At 54.6% G+C, this 18,004-nt stretch overlaps 2 protein-coding genes across 4 annotated transcripts in view; both read right to left on the bottom strand.

Annotated features, from left to right (window-relative positions):
* C3 (complement C3) overlaps nucleotides 1-5,970 on the bottom strand; it is a 29,954-nt gene extending 23,984 nt beyond the window's left edge. The window contains exons 1-12 of the mRNA XM_081076004.1: nucleotides 5,788-5,970; nucleotides 4,788-4,980; nucleotides 4,110-4,272; nucleotides 3,948-4,018; nucleotides 2,296-2,390; nucleotides 2,110-2,192; nucleotides 1,934-2,024; nucleotides 1,587-1,689; nucleotides 1,342-1,468; nucleotides 924-1,039; nucleotides 677-826; nucleotides 63-272 (exon numbers count right to left, since the gene is read on the bottom strand). Coding sequence (XP_080932130.1) covers nucleotides 63-272; nucleotides 677-826; nucleotides 924-1,039; nucleotides 1,342-1,468; nucleotides 1,587-1,689; nucleotides 1,934-2,024; nucleotides 2,110-2,192; nucleotides 2,296-2,390; nucleotides 3,948-4,018; nucleotides 4,110-4,272; nucleotides 4,788-4,980; nucleotides 5,788-5,861 — 1,476 coding nt within the window. The 5' untranslated portion in view covers nucleotides 5,862-5,970. The remainder of the gene's footprint in view (nucleotides 1-62; nucleotides 273-676; nucleotides 827-923; nucleotides 1,040-1,341; nucleotides 1,469-1,586; nucleotides 1,690-1,933; nucleotides 2,025-2,109; nucleotides 2,193-2,295; nucleotides 2,391-3,947; nucleotides 4,019-4,109; nucleotides 4,273-4,787; nucleotides 4,981-5,787) is intronic.
* A 5,076-nt stretch (nucleotides 5,971-11,046) lies between these two features.
* GPR108 (G protein-coupled receptor 108) lies at nucleotides 11,047-17,908 on the bottom strand. 3 transcript variants are annotated; one of them, XM_081076150.1, is made up of 18 exons: nucleotides 17,622-17,908; nucleotides 16,812-16,931; nucleotides 15,914-15,964; nucleotides 15,624-15,706; nucleotides 14,737-14,861; nucleotides 14,554-14,615; nucleotides 14,380-14,448; nucleotides 14,179-14,283; nucleotides 13,813-13,946; nucleotides 13,633-13,708; nucleotides 13,122-13,195; nucleotides 12,921-13,038; nucleotides 12,707-12,837; nucleotides 12,563-12,606; nucleotides 12,238-12,287; nucleotides 11,937-12,020; nucleotides 11,721-11,845; nucleotides 11,047-11,606 (listed from the first exon to the last, which is right to left on the bottom strand). In XM_081076150.1, the coding sequence occupies exons 1-18, from the start codon at nucleotides 17,739-17,741 to the stop codon at nucleotides 11,513-11,515; spliced, it is 1,665 nt and encodes a 554-aa protein (XP_080932276.1). In that variant the 5' UTR covers nucleotides 17,742-17,908; the 3' UTR covers nucleotides 11,047-11,512. The 3 variants fall into 3 exon arrangements, with proteins under 3 accessions (XP_080932276.1, XP_080932277.1, XP_080932278.1); XM_081076151.1 differs by lacking the exon at nucleotides 17,622-17,908 and adding an exon at nucleotides 17,360-17,466; XM_081076152.1 differs by lacking the exon at nucleotides 14,737-14,861 and having other exon boundaries at nucleotides 17,622-17,784.
* Between the last annotated feature and the right edge of the window lie 96 nt (nucleotides 17,909-18,004).

Below are 18,004 nucleotides of genomic sequence, written 5' to 3'. Positions count from 1 at the left end.
GTGCCAGGAGTGCTGGAGAAGTGAGGAAGAGGGGGCTCTGGGGGCTCTGGGAAGCCACGGACCAGGTAGGTATAGTGGCGGATCTTGGCGTCCTGGCCGGGGTCCATACGCAGGTGGAAGTTGACGTTGAACGTGTCCCCTGGCTTCAGCTCCTCGCGGGGCACAGAGAGGTGCAGGTAGTTGTTGGAGTTGTCCATGGTATTGTAGGGCAGGGCCTGCATGGTATTTGTGGCCTGTCGTGCATCTGGGATGCCCTTCTTCTTTGTGCTGACCTGTGCACGGAGAGAGGGATGCCTGCTGGCCCCCCAAAGATATCCACGTCCTAATCCCTGGGCCCTGGGAACATGGTACCTTACACGACAGAGTGACTTTGCAAATGGGGTTAAGTTAAGGATCTGGAGATGAGGAGACTATTTTGGATTGTCCAGGTGGGTCCAATGTCATCACAAGGGTCCTTATTAAGACATCTCTGCAGATAGTAGGACCCCACTGTGCAGACAAGAACCCCTCTATGCAAAGGAAACATCTCTACGTGAGCGGCAAGACCTCTTTATGCAAATGAAAAGACCCCACTATACACATGACAAGGTCCCTTGCTACAAACGTCAGGACCCTGCTTTAGATATAAAGTCCCCTGCCTCCCTGGTGTGGGGTCCCGAGGTCGGTGCGGACTCACGGTGATGGTCAGGGGCTTCCGGCTGTTGGGTGTGTTGATGGTTAGCTTGGCCAAGCCATCGTCCTGAGTTTGGGACTGCACGTCCACGGAGCCTTGAGTCACCACAGGAATGTGGCGGGCCGGGGAGCCATCAGGGTTTGTGACAAACACCTGTGGGTGCAAGAGAAGGTGGAGGGCGTTCAGCAGACCCAGAGGGGTGGCCCGTGCTCGGGAGAGGGTGGGGGTGCAGTCCCGGCCTGGGCCTCACCATGAGGTTGAAGGGCATGGCAGGTTTGAAGAACTTGGGTGTCTTGGTGAAGTGAATCTGGTAGGGGGAGGTCACGATGGGAATCCCACTGCGCTCCGCCTCCACCATGTCGCTGCCTGAGGGGACCAGCTGTGAGGGAGGGCTCTTGGGCCATCCCTCAGAACCGGGCCTCTCCCCTCAGATCGGACCTTGCCCTCATACTGGGTCTCCCTCCTCAGATAGGGTCTTGTACCTTTATTCAAGGCCTCCTCCCTCATGCTGAGCCTCTCACCCCAGACTGGACCTTCCCTGTCTGACTGAACCTCACCTTCGCTCTGGACCTCCCGCCTCAGACTGAATGTCCCCCCTCCGCTGGGCCTCCCCTCTCAGACTATACTGTGTAGTTGTACTGGGCCTTCACCCTCAGTCCCGGCCTCACCTGATTGCAGGATGACAGTGACAGACACGTACAATGACTTTCCCACCAGGGCATCCTCTCGGGAGGGCTGCACCCCACCCAGCAGGACCTCCCGCTTCAGCGTGGTCTCCCCAGTGCCGTCCTCGATCTAGGGGAGGAAATGAGAGGTCTCAGAGAGGTGGAGGGACTCAGATGGGGAGGAGATCTCAGAGAGGGAGAGGGAGGGGTTCAGAGTGGAGGAGACTCAGGGGGCCTCTAGCAGGTACCACAACACGGGTGAGAGACTGGGCCAGCGAAATCCTCTGGTCACCATCCTGGACCCCAAAGATGACAAAGGCTGTTCCATCCACATTCTTCCCATACAAGAACCTGTGCGGTGAAGAGAGTCTCAGACTCTCCCCTCCTGAAAATCTGAGTCTCCCCCCCAAACTTCCACTGGCCATGGTGAGGACCCAGAGCCCCCGCCCCCTCATCTCACCCTCACCTAGTTCTCAACTGGCCCTCACCTGGTCCTTCACCTGGCCTTTATCTGACCCCTCACCTGGTCCCCACCTGACCCCTCACTTGGTCCCTCACCTGGCCCTTCACCCAGCCCCTCAACTGATCCCCTCACCTGGCCGTGATGGTGACATCCAGGCCCTTTGGGTCATCGATGTAGTAGAATTTCTCTTCAGGCTCCACTTGGACCTCAAAACTGGGCAGCACTGGGGGGAGAGCCGACACTGGTGGGGGGCCAGCACTGGGCCCAGTGTTACAGGACCCCCCACCCTGGCTCCCTCCTCCTCTTACCATATTCCTTCACCTCAAACTCAGCAGAGAAGACCTGCTTTGGCGAATCTTCATAGTGGGCTCGGATCTTCCACTGCCCCATGCTGTGGGGAAGGCATGTGAGTGATCTGGCCAGGCTGAGCAGCCCCCCACTCCTTCTTCTGGAATAGGGGAGCCCTGAAACCCCTCCCGGAGGGCCTGACATACTTGACCAACTCCGGGATGTTCCAAGACAAGGGCAAGATGCCAAACTGGTTTTGAGAAGAGAGGGTGTCCCTCTTGACAGGAACGCCATCAGGGGTCTGTGGGGAGACAGGGAGGGGTATGGCTCTTCAGGAACCAGGCTTGGCCCCTGGCTCTTCTCTCGCTCCCTGAGTCTGGACACTCTCTCTCTGTCGTATCTACAGTTCAGCAGGTAAGAACATTGACCTCAATCAGTCAGCCTGGGTTCAAATTCCCACTGTGCCACTTACAAGCTGTGTGACCTTGGGCAAGTTACTTAACCTATTTGTGTTCAATGTGCATATCTCAAAACAGGAAATATAGCTCCTGGCCTGGGACATGATGCATGTAAGCAGGAATTCATTATTATCGTGTCTCCCTGAATATTAATAATAACTAGCATTTATTATCTACTTTTGTGCTGCACCCTGGGCTAAGCATTTGATTTGTGCTAAGCCACACACAATTGCCTACATTTAACTTTTTGACCTACAAGAATAGTTATTTTGTGTACACATATTATTTCAAATGTTGACAACAGTTAAACATCAGAAGACACCACATAAAAATCTGGTTTTCTGGCTTCTCTTGGAAATCGGGGTAACTGTGTATAATGCATCCCTGTTAGCACAAGGTGACATTTCGTTTTCTCCTTCCTTTTTCTCTCCCTGCATCCTTTCTTCCAGTAAGTTTTTGTTAAACCCTATTACATACACCAAGCACTTTGTTGGGTTCAGGAGATAGACTCTTGAAGAAACAGATTAAAAACCCTTCCCTTTGTGGAATTTAGATTCCTCGGAGGTTGGCAATTAACAAATGAATTAATCCAATTTACACTATAGCAAAAGGAGATGGTGGGCAGGGAGGAGAGGAGAGTGCGTGTTTGTGTGTGGGGGGGGGGGGCGAGAGGGGTTGCAATTTTACAGGGTGCTCAGGGAGGCCTCACTGTAAAATTGGGACATTTGTCACATTTGAGCAAAGCCTTGAAGGAGGTGAGGGCCAAGTGGTGTGAATATTTGGAGGAAGAGAGTTTTTTGGACGGAGGGCACGGCCACTGCAAAGGCCCTAGGGCTGGACAGGACTGTGCCTGGCACGTTGGAAGAATAGCCAGGAGGCACATGTGGCCGGAGCAGAGTGAGTGAGGGGCGAAAGAGGAGGTAGGTAGTGGTGGGGGGATCTTTCAGGGCCTTGAGGGCCTTGGGGAGGACTTAAGCTTTTACCCTGAGGAAGGTGGGAGACCTGGAGGACTGTGGGGCAGAGGAGGGGCGGGACCTGACTCAGGTGCTCCTAGGCGCCCCCTGGCTGCAGCAGGCAGAACAGACTACTATATAGAATTATGTCAACCCAATTTTCAGATGAGAAAACTGAGTCTTAGGAAGGTGAGTGACCTGTCCAGAGTCACAGTGACCAGGAGTTTATTGGGGGCCGGAACCCACGGGTGCAAGTATCGCTCTATGCTGTCTTTGTGGGTCCCCACCCATCTCCAGGCCTCTCTCTGTGTTTCTGCCTCTATATATTTCTTGGCCTTTGGGTCTCTGCCGCTGTGCCTTTTCTAATGTCTCTTTCTCTGTCTATCTCTCTTTGTCTCTCCCTAAGTCTCTGACCCGGGGGTGTCTGAGGCCCTGTGTGACTGGTACCTCAATGCTGACGATAACTGTCCGGCCCACGGGCAGCAGCTTGTGGTCAACAGTGAAGATCCGATAGAGAACTGGGTGGTGGTGGGAGAGAAAGGGACAGGTCGGTGAGGCCCTGCGCCTCCTGATGCCCCTGCCCTCACCTGTCACCCCCCAGCCCCTTACCCGTGGAGCCTGGGGTGTAGATGGTCTTGTCAGTCTGGATGAAGAGGTACCCGCTCTGAAGGCTGACCAGCACCACCTTCTCCACCACGGTTTTGCCGAACGCTGCCTGGACACTCACGAACTTGTGCCCCTTCTCTGAGCGTAATTCCTTGCTGGCCGGGATCTAGGGTATCAGTAGGGGTCTGCTCCAGCGCCCCTTGCCTACGGTCCAGCCTCTAGGCCTTCGGCTGGGTCCACACCTGCCCCTCCTCACAATAGAGCCTGTCCATCACTCTGGGCTTCCCTAGTTTGCCCAGGTTTGGGGAGAAAGGGGTAACGGAGAGGGAGCATGGGGCAAGAGAATGGGTAGGGGACAGAGAGGCCATGGGAAGGCGGAATCAGACAGGGGGGCTCAGAGGACTGAGGGAGGGCTCCATAGGGGAAGGGCTCTCAGAAAGGGGAGGAGCCTCGGAGGGGGGAGGGGCTCTGCAGGAAGAGAGGGCTAGGAGGGAAAGGAGCTCAGAAAAGGGGAAGGGCGCAGAGATGGTCAGTATTGGAAGGGGACAGGCTCAGAGGGGGAGAAACTCAGAGAGGGGTGGGGCTCAGACTGGGCGGGGCCAACCTAGGGAGGGACTCGAATGGGGAGGAGACTCAGAGAGCGGCGGGGCGTCAGCAGGGCTGGTTCCAAAGCGCACCCACCTTGATGTTGACGGTACCCAGGTAGCCATTGGCGCTGGTCAGCATAGTTTTCTCATTGGCTATCACTTGTTTCTTGGCTGGGAAGTCGTGGATGGTGACCATGACGGGAACGTTTTCTTGAACGTCGTGGGCCTCCAACACCACCATTTCCTCGCTCTCCAGCCGCAAGACGTTTGGGGTGATCATGGAGAACCTGCCGGAGGTGGGCACGTGGTCATCTCAGGGACCCGACATTCCAGCCCTCACCGGGGTCAGCGCTCTGCCCCAGGCGCTGGTTCTGGTGGGGATCCAGCTGACCACCAGCTGACGATTCCGGGGCTGTGGGTCCCATCAACCCCTGAACCTCAAAACGAGCAACTCCTCTAATTCTCTAGACTTCCAAATCCCCAATCGGAGATGCCACATACCTACTCCTGCACCCCTAATCTGTACATCTTTAAACACCCCAAGTCTCTAAACACCCAAACCTTCAGACACCCAAACTGTACACACCCAAACTCACATGTACCAAACCTTTAAACTCCTTGAACCCCAAGAAGCCTCTATTAAATCTCTAGCACCCCAGGCCTATTAACAGAACCAAATTCATGCCCCCCCATCCCAGTCAACATAAATCCACACCTCATCTCTGCAAATGCTGAAACCCATAAATCCCGAAACTGCAATCTCCCAAATTTTGGGTAGTCCAAACCACTGCATCCATATAATCACTGAACATCACATGCAACGTAAACCTCCAGATCCCCAGTTTTATAAATACTCAGCCCCCCATTACGCAGAATTGCCTGTGTAATTGCCTGTGTAATGCCTGAATTCCCCAGATGCCCAACCCATGAACCCTCAAAGTCACAGGTAGCCCACATTTATTAATATCCCAACCCGCTAACCCCTCTTCCACAGACACCCAAGTCGACCATGAATTCTACAGGTATCTGAACCCAGGAATGCCCACTGCCACCTCAGAAGTCACCTTGTTTGGGGTGGGGTCATGACAACTCACATGGGGTCCCCCAGAGCCAGGGGGAAGATGGTCAGCAGGAGCAGCAGCAGGTTGGGACCTGAGGCAAGCCCCATAGTGCAGGGACAGTGGAGGGACAGAGGGACAGAGGGCTGGGGGACAGAGGGAGAGGACGGGGAGGAGTGAGCCGTGGCTGTTGGAGGCCGTCTTTTATCTGACTCCTGCCTTTCCTCCTCTCAGCCCTGCCCTCCACTCCCTGTAGCCTCGCCCCTCCCTGGGGCTGCCCCAGATTTCTCAATACTGTTTCCTATATTTTTCAATCCTTGGGGCCAGCACGTCCTGGGGTAAGAAACCTGAGGACATGTCCTCCTCCAATATGAACACAACTGCCCCCTGCCCTAGCCTCTCTCAGGGTCAAGGTCAGCTGGTGAAGAGGGAGCTTTCCCTGTTACACCCACTTTGTAGTGGAGCGACACCGAGAACCAGATAGCCTCCCACCCCACGTATCTGGGCCTGGCCCCCAGTCAAGTTTTGTCCATGCATTTATCAACTAAGCCCTTCCTATAAGGCCATCTCTATGCTGGTAGCTAGAATCCCATTTCTAGAGTCTTCCATGATGGGGTAGGAAAGGAAGACAGAGTCCGGCACAGACACTCCTACCCCTGTGGAATGTCTTCCCTGGTGAAAAAGAACTCTGCTTCTTGGAAGGTCAGGGAATACTTCTTGGAGGAGGGGACCTTTGGACTGGGCTTTGAAGTATGTATAGAAGTTCACTGTCCAGGTGAGCATGTTTTCTTGGGCCAAGGGAGTCTTCAGCTCCTTTCACCTACTCTTGTTAGGATGCCTGAATGGCTGTGATGGTTTTAAAAAGCCATCAGTGAGGAACGTCTCCATTGCTAGCTTTTGTGTGTCTTACATCAAGATCCTCTTAGGGTATTATTATTATTGTTAAAAATCATATTTATTTTTTTCTGTGCATAGGTAATATATTCATATGGTTTAATACCTAATAGGTACAAGTAGATATACAGGGAAAAGGTAATTTTCCTCCTGCACCTGTTGTCGGCCATCCAGGTCCTAGCCATGACCATATAACCAAATCTCATGTTTTTTTCCAGAGATATCTTATGCACTTACGAACATTCACAAGCTGTAAAAACAAATATTAGCATGTTCTACATACTGTTCTTCCTGGTCTCCTTGAGCTACACCTTGCTTTTTTTTTTTATATATAAACAATATACCTTAGAGATCGTTGACTATCAGTGCACAGAAAAGTTCCTTGTTCTTAAAAGGAACTGCCTCTTATTACTATATTGTGTGAAAGTCACCAGCCTCCAACCTGATGGACAGACTTCCATGGTTACAAACCACATTCTGGTCAGCCAGTTATCCTGAGCCTGTGTCACTTTCCAGTTCCGCACTTGTTATTTGTATCAGGCTCCTGAGAGCCACTCCGAGCCTCAGTTTCCCCATGTAAAATGGGGTTATCACAACACCCACTTCACAGGATTGTTTTTGTAAGGAAAGGAGATAACCTGGATCAAAGTCTATATTAGTTAGTAATCTTGCTAGATCGCGCTGAATTCCCCTCCATAATTGTATCAAAGTACATACTTGCCGCCCTGCAGGAAACTGTCAATTTCCCCACTGCACCCACCCCTACTTGAGAGCATGTTGGCAAAGCTTTGACTTTTTGCCTCAGTGTCATTTTAACTTGCATCTCTTTGATTCAAAGCAAGCTGGGCCTCTGGGGTAGGGGGTGTGTGAAGTCAGGCACAGTCGGTGGGGATGCTGATTTCTGGAAGGCTGGTTTCCAAAGCCCCGTTGGGGTTAACAGGGTACTCGCTCAGAGTTCCTGTAAACCACGCTCTTTTCCTGGCCTTGCCCATGCCCCGAGTGGGGGGAGGTGTGAAGAAACAGAACAAACCTGGCCTCTGTCTGCTGTGATTGCGACACCCTTTCTTTGGAAGAGGAGGAGACAGGGCAAACACCTGCTTATTTTTCAGAATCAGGATTCAGCTTCTGAAACTGAGGTGGGGGTGCCAGCTAGGAGCCTCCAGCCTTCCAATACTTTCTATCTTCTTCCCCTGCCCCTCCCTCAGCCCCCACCCCATTTACTGGTTTCATGATATCCTTAAGCAGTCAGGCTCCGTGGTTTGACCAGCTTGAGAAGAAATTCCTAGGCTGGCCTCTGTCTCCCTGCAAGGCTTGGTTTCTCTTTTCTCAGAACTTCAGTTGACCCGGAACAATAGGACTGATGATAGTCCATGATGTTTTGAGAATTAAAGGAGCAGAGATTCGTCAAAGCCCCAACCACAGGAGGGATGGAGGGGAAAGTGCAGCAAGGTGCCCAATGGGAGGGACAGAGGTTACAGGAGGAATTCTTCACGACCCTTTCCTGGAGTATGTGCGTTTGTGCCTGAAGTTTGGGAGGGGGATGGTGGGCAAGATAAGCCAGAAGGGAGAGGGGAGGGAAGGAGGCTTGTGGGGGGATTTCCAGTTAGCAGGCCCACCTGGCCCAGCCTATGGGCATGGAGGGGGGGGGCTGCCTACACTGAAACTAAGTGGGCCATCTGCAACGTACTTATAGACGGTACCTGTTATTTATCTGAAATTCAAATTGAACTGCGCGCTCTATATTTTGTGTGGCAACCCTAGCTGGGGTGTAAGGAGAGAAGAAGAGGAAGGAAGTGGGGATAACATCTGGGTGGGGGGCTGGAGTGCCCCTCCCCAACACCACCCATCTGGGTGCAGTTATCCTCCTGCTGCACCCCGACTCTTTCCCCACAGAGGCACTGCCAGGTTTGGGAATAGCAAGAAGCTCCGCTCCTTCCCAGCCCACCACTTCCAGTATAAGGTCCCTGCTACACGTTGCTTTCTGAGAACTTCCCTCAGGACCCACAGCCAGGTACCCTAACCCCAACAAGCAGCCTGGGCTTCCCCTCACCCCCACTCATTACTCATTAACTCATAGGTAACCTTGACCTGGTTGAATCAATCCATCTGCCCTCTGGCTCTTCCCCCACCCCCTCATGCCCACTCAGCGGAGTCTCCCATCCAGGGAGGATGCAGCAGGCAGAGGTTTTGATTCTAACTTTGACTTCTCCCAGCCTCAGTTCCTGATCTAGGTACATTAGACATTCCTGGAGCTTCTCTCCAAGTCAGGGTGTCAAGCCGGTAGCATCAGGCAAGCAGAAAGTTCAGCCTGGCACCCCACATATAGTGAGTGCTGGATGTGCTTGAACCGTATTTTTATTTTTACTCACACCTGTTTCTCCTCCCTGTTGCCTGATTTTGGTGGCAGCCCCACCAGACCTCCCAGCCAGAGCACCCCCTTCCTCCTTCTCCCTCAGTCTCTGTGTCGAGCCCTTGCCAACTTCTGGACTCTCTCCCAGCCCATCTATTCATGGCGTCCCTGCTTTAGACTCACCTCCTCCAATTCACCTACTCCACTGCAACTGGGTTTTTTCTAAAACATACCTTTGTATTTCTTCTACAAAGTTATGACGCGTAATTAATACATGAATACGTACAAACATCTTCATGAAGCTCAGATAGCAGAATCTTGTCTATTTCATGTATCTGAACTGGCCTAGTCTGCCTGCCATAGGTGCTATTTTTATCCCCATCTTACAGATGGAGACACTGAGGGATTCAGCCACTTGACCCAGATCCTTTAGCTGTAAGAGCTGGGAAATGAACCCAGGCAGCTGGACTTGAGTTCATGCTCCTAAACTGCGAGTTTCTGACTGCTGCTGTAACAAATGACCACAGGGTGGCTTAAAAAACAGCACCTACTTATTATCTTACAGTTCTGGAGGGCAGAAGTCTGAAATCAAGGTGTCAGCAGGACTGGTTCCTTTTGGAGGTTCCAGGGAGAAATTCTGTTCCATGCCGTTTCCAGCTTCTAGAAGCTGCCTGTGTTCTTTGGCTCGTGGCTCCTTCCTTCATGTTCAAAGTTTCCATCATCACATCTCATTCTCTGACCCTGACCCTCCTGCCTCCCTCTTATAAGGACCCTTGTGATGACACTGAACCCACTTGGATGATCGATCCAGAATAATCCTCTATTCTAAGATGCTTTTAAAATCACATCTACAAAGTGCTTTTTGTCATATGATGTAACATATTCACAGGTTCTGGGGAGTAGAACGTGGACATCTTTGGTGAGCCATGACTCTGCTATCCCAGCATGCACATGGATAAAACTTCGACCCTGTGTGGCCATGTCCTTCCCTGCTTTAAACTCTTCCTTGACGTCCATGGGCCCCAGAATGAAGTGCAAGTGTGTCTGCCTGTCTTTAGGCTTCTGCCTGCTGTTCCCGACCTCCCACTGGCCCCAGCCAGGCCTGCAGTGGGACTTGCAAGCTATTCTGAGCTTCTCCATCATGCTCACATAACTTCCTCAGTCTGCAATGCCTTCCCACTTCCTTCTTTGTCTGGCTGGGCTATTTATTCATCTGGGCCCCAGTTACACTTGTTTCCGCCTGCAGGAAGCTTTGGCCTCTGCCTGGCTCCCTACCCGTCCATGCCTGTGGACCCACTGATGAATGTTTCTCAAAGCTTCAAAAGGGGTTCAGGGTGCTCTAAAGGGTGAGGTGGGGAGTTGAGGGGATACAATGCATTTTGGGAGTCTTCCCACAGGTGGGTGCACAGATGCGTTTCTCACCTGAGGTCACTCAAGGTCAGAGCAGTCCATGAAAGGTCAGGCTGTGTTGCTGGGCACTGCGCTGAGCTAGACACTCAGTATCATATGTGATACTCAACGACTCCCGTTTAACACGTGAGGAAATGGAGATTAAACCATTTATCCAGGGCCACACAGCAAATGGGGGGGGGGGGAGGTGAGATGTAGTCACTGGCGTTGAGTCCTGAGTTTTCTACCAACTCATTAGCTGTGTGACTTTGTGTGAGTTACTTAGCCTCTCTGTGCCTCACAGGTTTTTAATGAGTTAAGGTCCATGGAAGCCTTAGAATAGGGTACAGCATGTACCAATGACAATGTGGTAGCTACTCTTACTTCTACTTTAGCCTGAGGCACTTGTGGGTCTTTCAGTCAACCCTTTTTCCTCATCTCCAGCCTTTGCTCATGTTGTTTTGTCTGGGCCAGCATCCTTCCCTGACTCCCAGGCTGGGTGAGGGCCCTGTGATGGAACTGTCTGATGACATGTCCCTCTCCTGGTCCCCCTCCCAGTTTCCCCCCCATCAGGACTATGAGCCCCTTGAGTGTTGGGACTGGATGGGTCTTGGTCACTGCTCTGTCCTTAGTACCCGGCATAGGTCCCGCACACAGCAGTTACTCAATTAATATTTATTGCTTGTGTAAAGCAATGGATACTGCAACACGCCCCCAAGTGAATACACGTTTCTAAACTGTAAACACAACCTCTGTGTTAGACCTCAACCCCCAGAAATGCAAGAAACCAAGGTAGCAAAACAGATTGGTCATTATTGTACAGCTGCAAGTGTGTGTGTGGGGGTGGTCCCGGGTGGGGACAGGGATGCCCCATACTTGGGGGAAAGGGGACTGTAGGGACATGGGGCCTAGGGACCACTGGGAATGCCTGGGTGGGGGTCCACGGGTCACAGGCAGAGGGCTGAGCAGTGGGGCTCAGAGAGACAGGAGAACAGGGCTTTGGGGACACGGCTCCCAGGGAGCTGGGTGCCTTATGAACACCGGTCCCCCTCTTGCCCACCCCCCACGCTTTGGGAGAGAAGCTGGAGGAATGTGTATGAGCAGAGGAGGACGAAGGAGCATGGCCAGTCAGTTCGAGATGGGGGATGACCACGACAGCTCCCGCCCACTGGCTGTTTTGTTGACTTTGGACAGGCCTTCCCGGAACCCAGAATCAGTCATTCTAGAGGGAGACAGCAAGGACACAGGTCCAGGAGCTGAGGGGTGCCAGGCCCCGCCCCCGCCCCCCCATCCTCCCTTAGAGCCTCCGGCCCCGCCCACTCCGCCCGGGGCTCACACTTGCTCCATCTGCACATCCTCCTCGTCGTCCTGAGGCAGCTGCAGGTAAGGGTTATCACCTGCAGGCTGGAACTTGTAGCCCGTGAGCACGAAGAAGGCGAGAGTGGAGCCTTCCACCAAGAGCTGGGGGGTGAAGGCGCAGAGTGGGAGTGTCAGGCACACACCCTGACCCCCACCTCCGTTGTCTGGCCCACCCGCCCTCCTCTGTGCTCACCTGGTGTAGCCACTGCCACTGGAAGGGCACGGCCACCTGCAGCAGGATGGCGATGATCCGCGTGAAGTAGACGTAGCAAATGACCTGCGGGGACACGGGTGGGCATGGGGCCGCGGTGGGCATGGGGTGGTGAGGACACCGGGACCCCTGGAGATGCCTGGGTTGGAGGCTGCGGAGCACCGGCAGCGGGCTGAGCAGCCGGGCTCAGAGGGACAGCAGGAGGGGTTAGGGAGGGTGTGCCAGGGGCTGGCTGTGCCCCTCTCCCATCAACACACGACACGAGTGAGAACAGGGTTCCTACCATGACATAGTAATGGCGAAACAGCTTCAGCTTGGCCAGGTTCACTGCCACTGAGGGGTGGGCACAGAGAGCAGGGGTCAGGGGAGGAGGCTGGGAGCAGGACCAAGGGGAGAGGAGTGGAGGCGGGCTGGGGACAGGGAGGACGTTTGGGGGAAGTGTCCACCGGGCAGTAAGTCTGGAGGGGAATCCAGGGGGAGGCAAATGGGGTAGCGAAGCAGGAGGGGGCAGTCAGAAGGGAGGGAAGGGACATCCAGGGGTCAGCATGAAGGGCCTGGAGCAGGACTGGGGTTGGGGGTGCAGTGGGTTCCGGGGAGCAGGACCTCACCCTTCCCGTCGGTGCCAGATGCGTCCTGGAGATGCCGGATGGACCTGGGATGGAGCAGGGGACCCATGCAGCGGTCAGCACTGCCTCCGCCCAGGTCCGTGGGAGGTGGGGTCTGGGCCTGGGTGGGCAGGGCAGGGTCCTCACCAGACCACGGGGAAGAGGATGGCGCCGCAGCAGATAAGATCCACCAGGAAGAGGATCTCCTTCCAGATTCCATAGTCGCTGGCGCCCTCCTCGCGGGACTCGATGACAATGTAGGCCACGTTGGCCAGGACCTGCTGGGCAGGGGTGGGTAGGTGCGCGTGCCCCCACAAGCAGGCATGCCCACCCAGCCCCCCACCTGGGGCCCAAGACGCACCTGCAGCGGGATCACGATCCCGAAGATGTTCTTCTCCTTGTCAGACAGGACGTACTTGACGAAGGCCCAGCCGGAGCCGATCAGAGCGATGGTGATGAAGAGGAGAGCACCCTTCAGCCTGGAGGAGAGCGAGCTGGTGTGCCGGGACAGCACGCCCCGCCCCCCAGCCCGCGCCCACCACCTGCCCGCGACGTCACTCACAGGTGGGTGATGTAGTGCATGACAGCGAGCCCTTCGATGGGGTGGCCCTGGCTGTTGATGAAGTAGTAGTTGATCTGCAGTTCGATGGATGGATGGACAGTCAGACAGAGGGACGGTGGTTCCAAAGGGGGGGGACGGTGGTGGCTTAGGACGGTGGACGGTCCCATAGGGGGACCGGAAGATGACTGAACTGACAGTTAAGACCAGGATGGGGACCAGGAGTGGACTCAGAAATGGGCCATCACAGCCCAACAGATGGCTGGACTGAGGGATGGGCAGTCACAGCCACAACAAGGAAAGGACATAGTTAAGTGATGGACAGTGAGATAATCGGTCAAGTGGACAGTCACAGCTGGACAGACGGACAGGCAGACAGATGAAGTGGATGGATACATGGAACTGCCAGGCCCACGGTCTGCAGAGGTTTGGGGAATGGCCTGTTCGGGCTGCTTCCTGGACCCTGGGACCCAGATGCCTCAGCCCCACCCCTGCTCCCAGCCCAGGCTCTCACACTGTGGAAAAGGAGCGAGATGCTCTTGGTGAAAGCCAGGGCCGCCATGAGCCAGTGGATCTTGAACACGTTGTACCTGGCAGGGCATTAGGGACAGAAGGGGGAGTGGGGGCATCAGTCAGGGGCAGGGATGGGAGGGTGGTAGGGGAGGTGGGGGACCCCCGGGGGCAAGGGCATTACTTGTTCTTGCAGAGGACAGACACCCAGAAGACGCCAGCAACCAGGAAGCAGGCGGACATGACCATGTAGAGCTTGAAAAGGGGCATTTCCGATGCTGACAGGAAGCCCTCAGGGTTTTTCTCTCGGATCATTACCTGGGGAGGGGACAGTGGGGGGTGCACGCTAGCTCTGGACTTGTGAGCCATAAGTGGGAGTCTCCAGCTCGCCCCCTCTCTGAGCCTGAGGCTTCCCATCTCCCAAATGGGTACATCAGCTTTCATTTCATGGCGTGGCCACTGGGAGAGGATGTGATAAAGTCAGACTGGTCATGTTGCACCTGGCCGGTAGTCAGGGCCCCGCTGACGTGCTGCCCTCCCGTCTGCTCACTGTGATGTCGAATGGCTGCTCCTGTCCCCGCATCAGGTTGTAGCAGTTGTGGAAACTGAGGCTGTACTGGCCTTCCTCAGCCCTTGAGCCAATCACCACGTGGAACTGAGTTGTGGGGCAGACAGAGGGGAGAGGGGACCTCAGCTTGGGGGTCCCCCACTCTGGGGCAAGGGGAGACTGTGGGCGCTCACAGACACTCACGCTGAAGTTGTAGGAATTGTCGTGATGGCCCAGGCCCAACACCAGCTCCTCATCCTTCCCAATGAGGCCCTGAGGGGACAGAGCATATGCATTGAGCATCACGGGGCCCCGGGGCCCCATTTGCCATGCCCTCCCCCCAAGGCCTTCCTCCCTCCTGCCTAGGCTCCCTCAGACCTGCTGGTCTCCTTGTGATACTGCAGGCTTTGACTTGGCCTTGTCGAGCGCAGCGGTGGTCCCTACAGGGGACGAGTGGATGAGTTTAGAGATCGACAGACAGAAGGACAGCAGAAAGATGGGGGGACGCACAGAGTAGCCCTGCCACCCACCCCTCCTTGCCCACACGCCAGCCTGCCTCACCGCTGTCCTTCTTGGGGGTGACCGTGTGCTCTGGCTTTGGGAGTCCTGGTTCAGATGGCATTTCAGGGAGGAGCCCAGGGGAGATAAATAGCTTCTTCTGCTCCCCATACTTTCGCACCTGGACCCTGGGATGAGGGTGGGGGGCAGGGAGGAGGTGAGGCCAGGAGGCTAAAGGCTTCAGTCAGGCCCGGCACCTGTGCTGAGGGATTCAATGGCCCTTTGGGCCCTCTGGGTCTCCTGCCTGGGGGCCGGCACTGGGCTGAATCAGTGGTCACAAAGTTCCAGCATTTGACCACCCCCTATCAAGGTGGCTGTCACATCCATGCGCTACCTGCACCAGCGATTATTTGTCACTTTCTGTGACAGTGACTTGCTCCTTCTATTGAAGTACCTTATTTAAAAAGGAGAACGTTGTATGTGTAGAGAGGCAACATCTCTGTATATACAGAGGTACCACTGGACTCTGGTGCCAGGCTGCTCGGGTCTAAATCCTAGTTCTTGGGCCTAAGTTTTCTCATCTTTAGAATGGGGATAACGGCATCAGGAATCAATGAGTTTACACCTGTAAAGCTCACAGGATGAGCTGCCTGCTGCACAGGAAGCATTCAGCAAGTAGGAATGATTGTTATGGATTTTCTCAACATCCCCGTGTCCAGATCTTCTATCCTGTGACTCCAACACTCCCTGGGCACCCTTCCCCTCTCTCCCTCCTGGTCATAATCAGGAGGCTTGGAAGGGAAATTCAAAAGCAAGTGGCTTTCTTATTAAGGGCAGAAAAGTTCTTTTCAGCTGGCTTCTCATTCAACCTGATCAGCTTGTGTTGGTATCACACCCAGGGAAATACAAATGATGGGGCTTTAGGGGAGCCCCTGGTCCCCCCAACTCACTGTAGATCCTTCGTGTTGATAAGGAAGAGAACCATGGGGTTGCTACTGTTTTTCTGGAGAGGACAGTCATTGGGGTCCTGGTTCTGGGGAGTAAGAGGGAGCCTTGGTTACCACCGCCTACCAACCAGTTCCACCCTGCCTCCACTGCAGCCACCCTGCAAGGGAAGGTCTCTTCTTGTTCCTCTCTCCAGAATAGAACAGCAGCTTTTGGGTTCCAGAAACAGAAGACAGCCCAGCCCCACTCCATCTCAGTCCCTCCTCACTCCCTCGCCACCACCTTCTCCACTCACTGAGGAGGATCGAACACTGCCAGATCGAATCCGGGTCAGACTGAACCCCACCTGGCAAGCAGAAAGAAAAGGGGAGGATGTGAGGGACTCCAGCAGAGAACCCACCCCACACACACAGCCACCTCTCCAGTAGTAATAGAACACAAGCTCAAATTTACTGAACACCTACTATGTGCTCGATCTCACATTCACTCAGCAAGCCGTCCTGCCCACACCTCCCAATCCTTTTCCTTTAGCTCCTAAACAAACTGTGCCACTCAACTTGGATGTCACTTCCGACTTGGATATCACTTCCTCAGGGAGACCTTGGCTGGTCCTCTGGACCTAGCCCATTCTGTTTTCCCCAATTAAAATGTTGATGTAAAAATAATAACAATAAAAAAAATCAAATAAAATGTTGATGGTTTCCAGCCTCTGGCTTTGGAATCCAGCACACTTGGATTTGTATCCATGCTCTGTAACTCTGAGCAAGCCACACACCTCCGGGCCCGTGTAAACACCTATAAAATTGGCTTTACAGGTGTAACATTTTTGCAGCATCCCTGAGAGGTGGCTACCAGGGGACAGACCCATGGAAATTGCTTTGCATGGTACCCGGTCCCCAGGGAGCATTCAATAAATGCTAACTACTCATTTGGACTGCGGGAACTGGGGCTGTCTCGTGCATTGCGATGCCCTCTCCCCCATCCCAGCTCAGTGCGTAGCACATGTTGCATGATATTATTATTATCCCCATGCTCCAGATGAGTTAACTGAGGCTCAGAGAGGTCAAGGGACTTGCCAAAGATCATAGGAGTGAGAAGCAGAGCTAGGATGTGAATTCAGAACGGGAGTGGGAGGCGGGCTCGGACATTTGCGCATCTTGTCTTCCTCTAGCAAATCCCTGAAAGCCTCTCACCAGCGGGGTCTTCTCTTTCGTCTCCCGAAGACCCAGCCGCAGGAGGCTCAGGTCCACCTCCAGGGAGCCATTGGTGTAGAAGCCAAAGCTATTCAGCTGGATGTTTGGTCGCTTCTCCCCCTGCCGGAGACCAAGGAGGCAGAGGAAGTTCAGACTTCTTCCCACCAGCGCAGCTCTAGGGAGTCTGGCATCAGGCTCCCCCAAGGGCCTCGGCACCCCCTGCACCCCTTTATTTAGGACAGCTACAAAAAGGTCCTAGGAGAGGCTGTGTCGCCAGACCAATCCCAGGCAGGGTCAGGGTGTCTCTGGGTCCTCTGGCCACTGTTCTGGGAGTCCAGAAAGAGATAGCCTGGGGCACCTGAAGTCCCCTCACTGAGTAAGTACGACCCCGAGTTATTCATCTTGGTGTCAGGTCACCTCCCGGACAACTTTTAGATCCCCAAATGAGCCCCCAAAGTCCCAAGGAGTGCCCATGAGACCCCATTCTAGAACTCCTGGGGACTCCCCTGGGCAGCGCCCAAAGCGATCCCAAGAATTTAGAGGGTTACGAGTTGGAAGGGGTGTTCCACGAAGATGAAGCCCCGCCCCGGATAAGCGGGGCTCGACCCTAGCGAGGCCGGCCAGGCAACGCCATCCGGAGGACTGCCGGGACTCATCGGACGGGACCACTCTGGGCGGGGAATGGGGGGCGCCGGACCGCTCCATCCCTCGTAAGGAAAAGGGGAAGTAGGACGAGACCACTCCAAGCCAGAGGCTCCTCCGGGACAAACCTGCGCCCTCCGCACCAGACCGCCACGCGGTGAGACTCACCGTCAGCACCAGCCGGTGGATGCGCCCACAGCAGCAGCCCAACAGCAACAGCAGAACTAGCTGCTGCCCCAACTCTGCGGGGCTCCCGCGGGCGAGCCCCCTCCTCTCGCTCACTGCCATCTCTGGAGCCACCGCCTCCCCTGACACCGCCTCTGACGCCCCCAGTCCCGCCTACCGGTGAGCCAATCGCCGCATGGTGGGGGGCCGACCTTTCGGCTTTTTCAGCCCACCCAACCAATCAACGATTGTCTTCTCGCAAGCTCGCGCCTACACGACACCAAATGGACAGCACCGGCTCCGAATGGGAGTGCTGATATCGCTTAACCCCGCCTCCACTCTCACCAATCACTAGAAAGATTGTCCCGGATGTAATTTGATAAACA

The sequence above is a fragment of the Rhinolophus hipposideros genome (genome assembly GCF_964194185.1).
Source record: "Rhinolophus hipposideros genome assembly, chromosome: 16".
Lineage (NCBI taxonomy): Eukaryota > Metazoa > Chordata > Mammalia > Chiroptera > Rhinolophidae > Rhinolophus > Rhinolophus hipposideros.
The sequence above is the reverse complement of the archived record's forward strand: the minus strand, read 5'-3'. Positions and strand labels throughout refer to the sequence as shown.

What these genes read in the sequence shown, in the direction of transcription:
- GPR108 (XM_081076150.1), bottom strand. Translation starts at nt 17,741, where the DNA reads ATGGCAGTGAGCGAGAGGAGGGGGCTCGCCCGCGGGAGCCCCGCAGAG. An exon ending in ACAATTCCTACAACTTCAGC is followed by an intron (nt 14,284 to 14,379) that starts GTGAGTGTCTGT and finishes CCCACAACTCAG; the next exon opens with TTCCACGTGGTGATTGGCTC. An exon ending in AGCAGCCATTCGACATCACA is followed by an intron (nt 13,947 to 14,178) that starts GTGAGCAGACGG and finishes TCCCCTCCCCAG; the next exon opens with GTAATGATCCGAGAGAAAAA.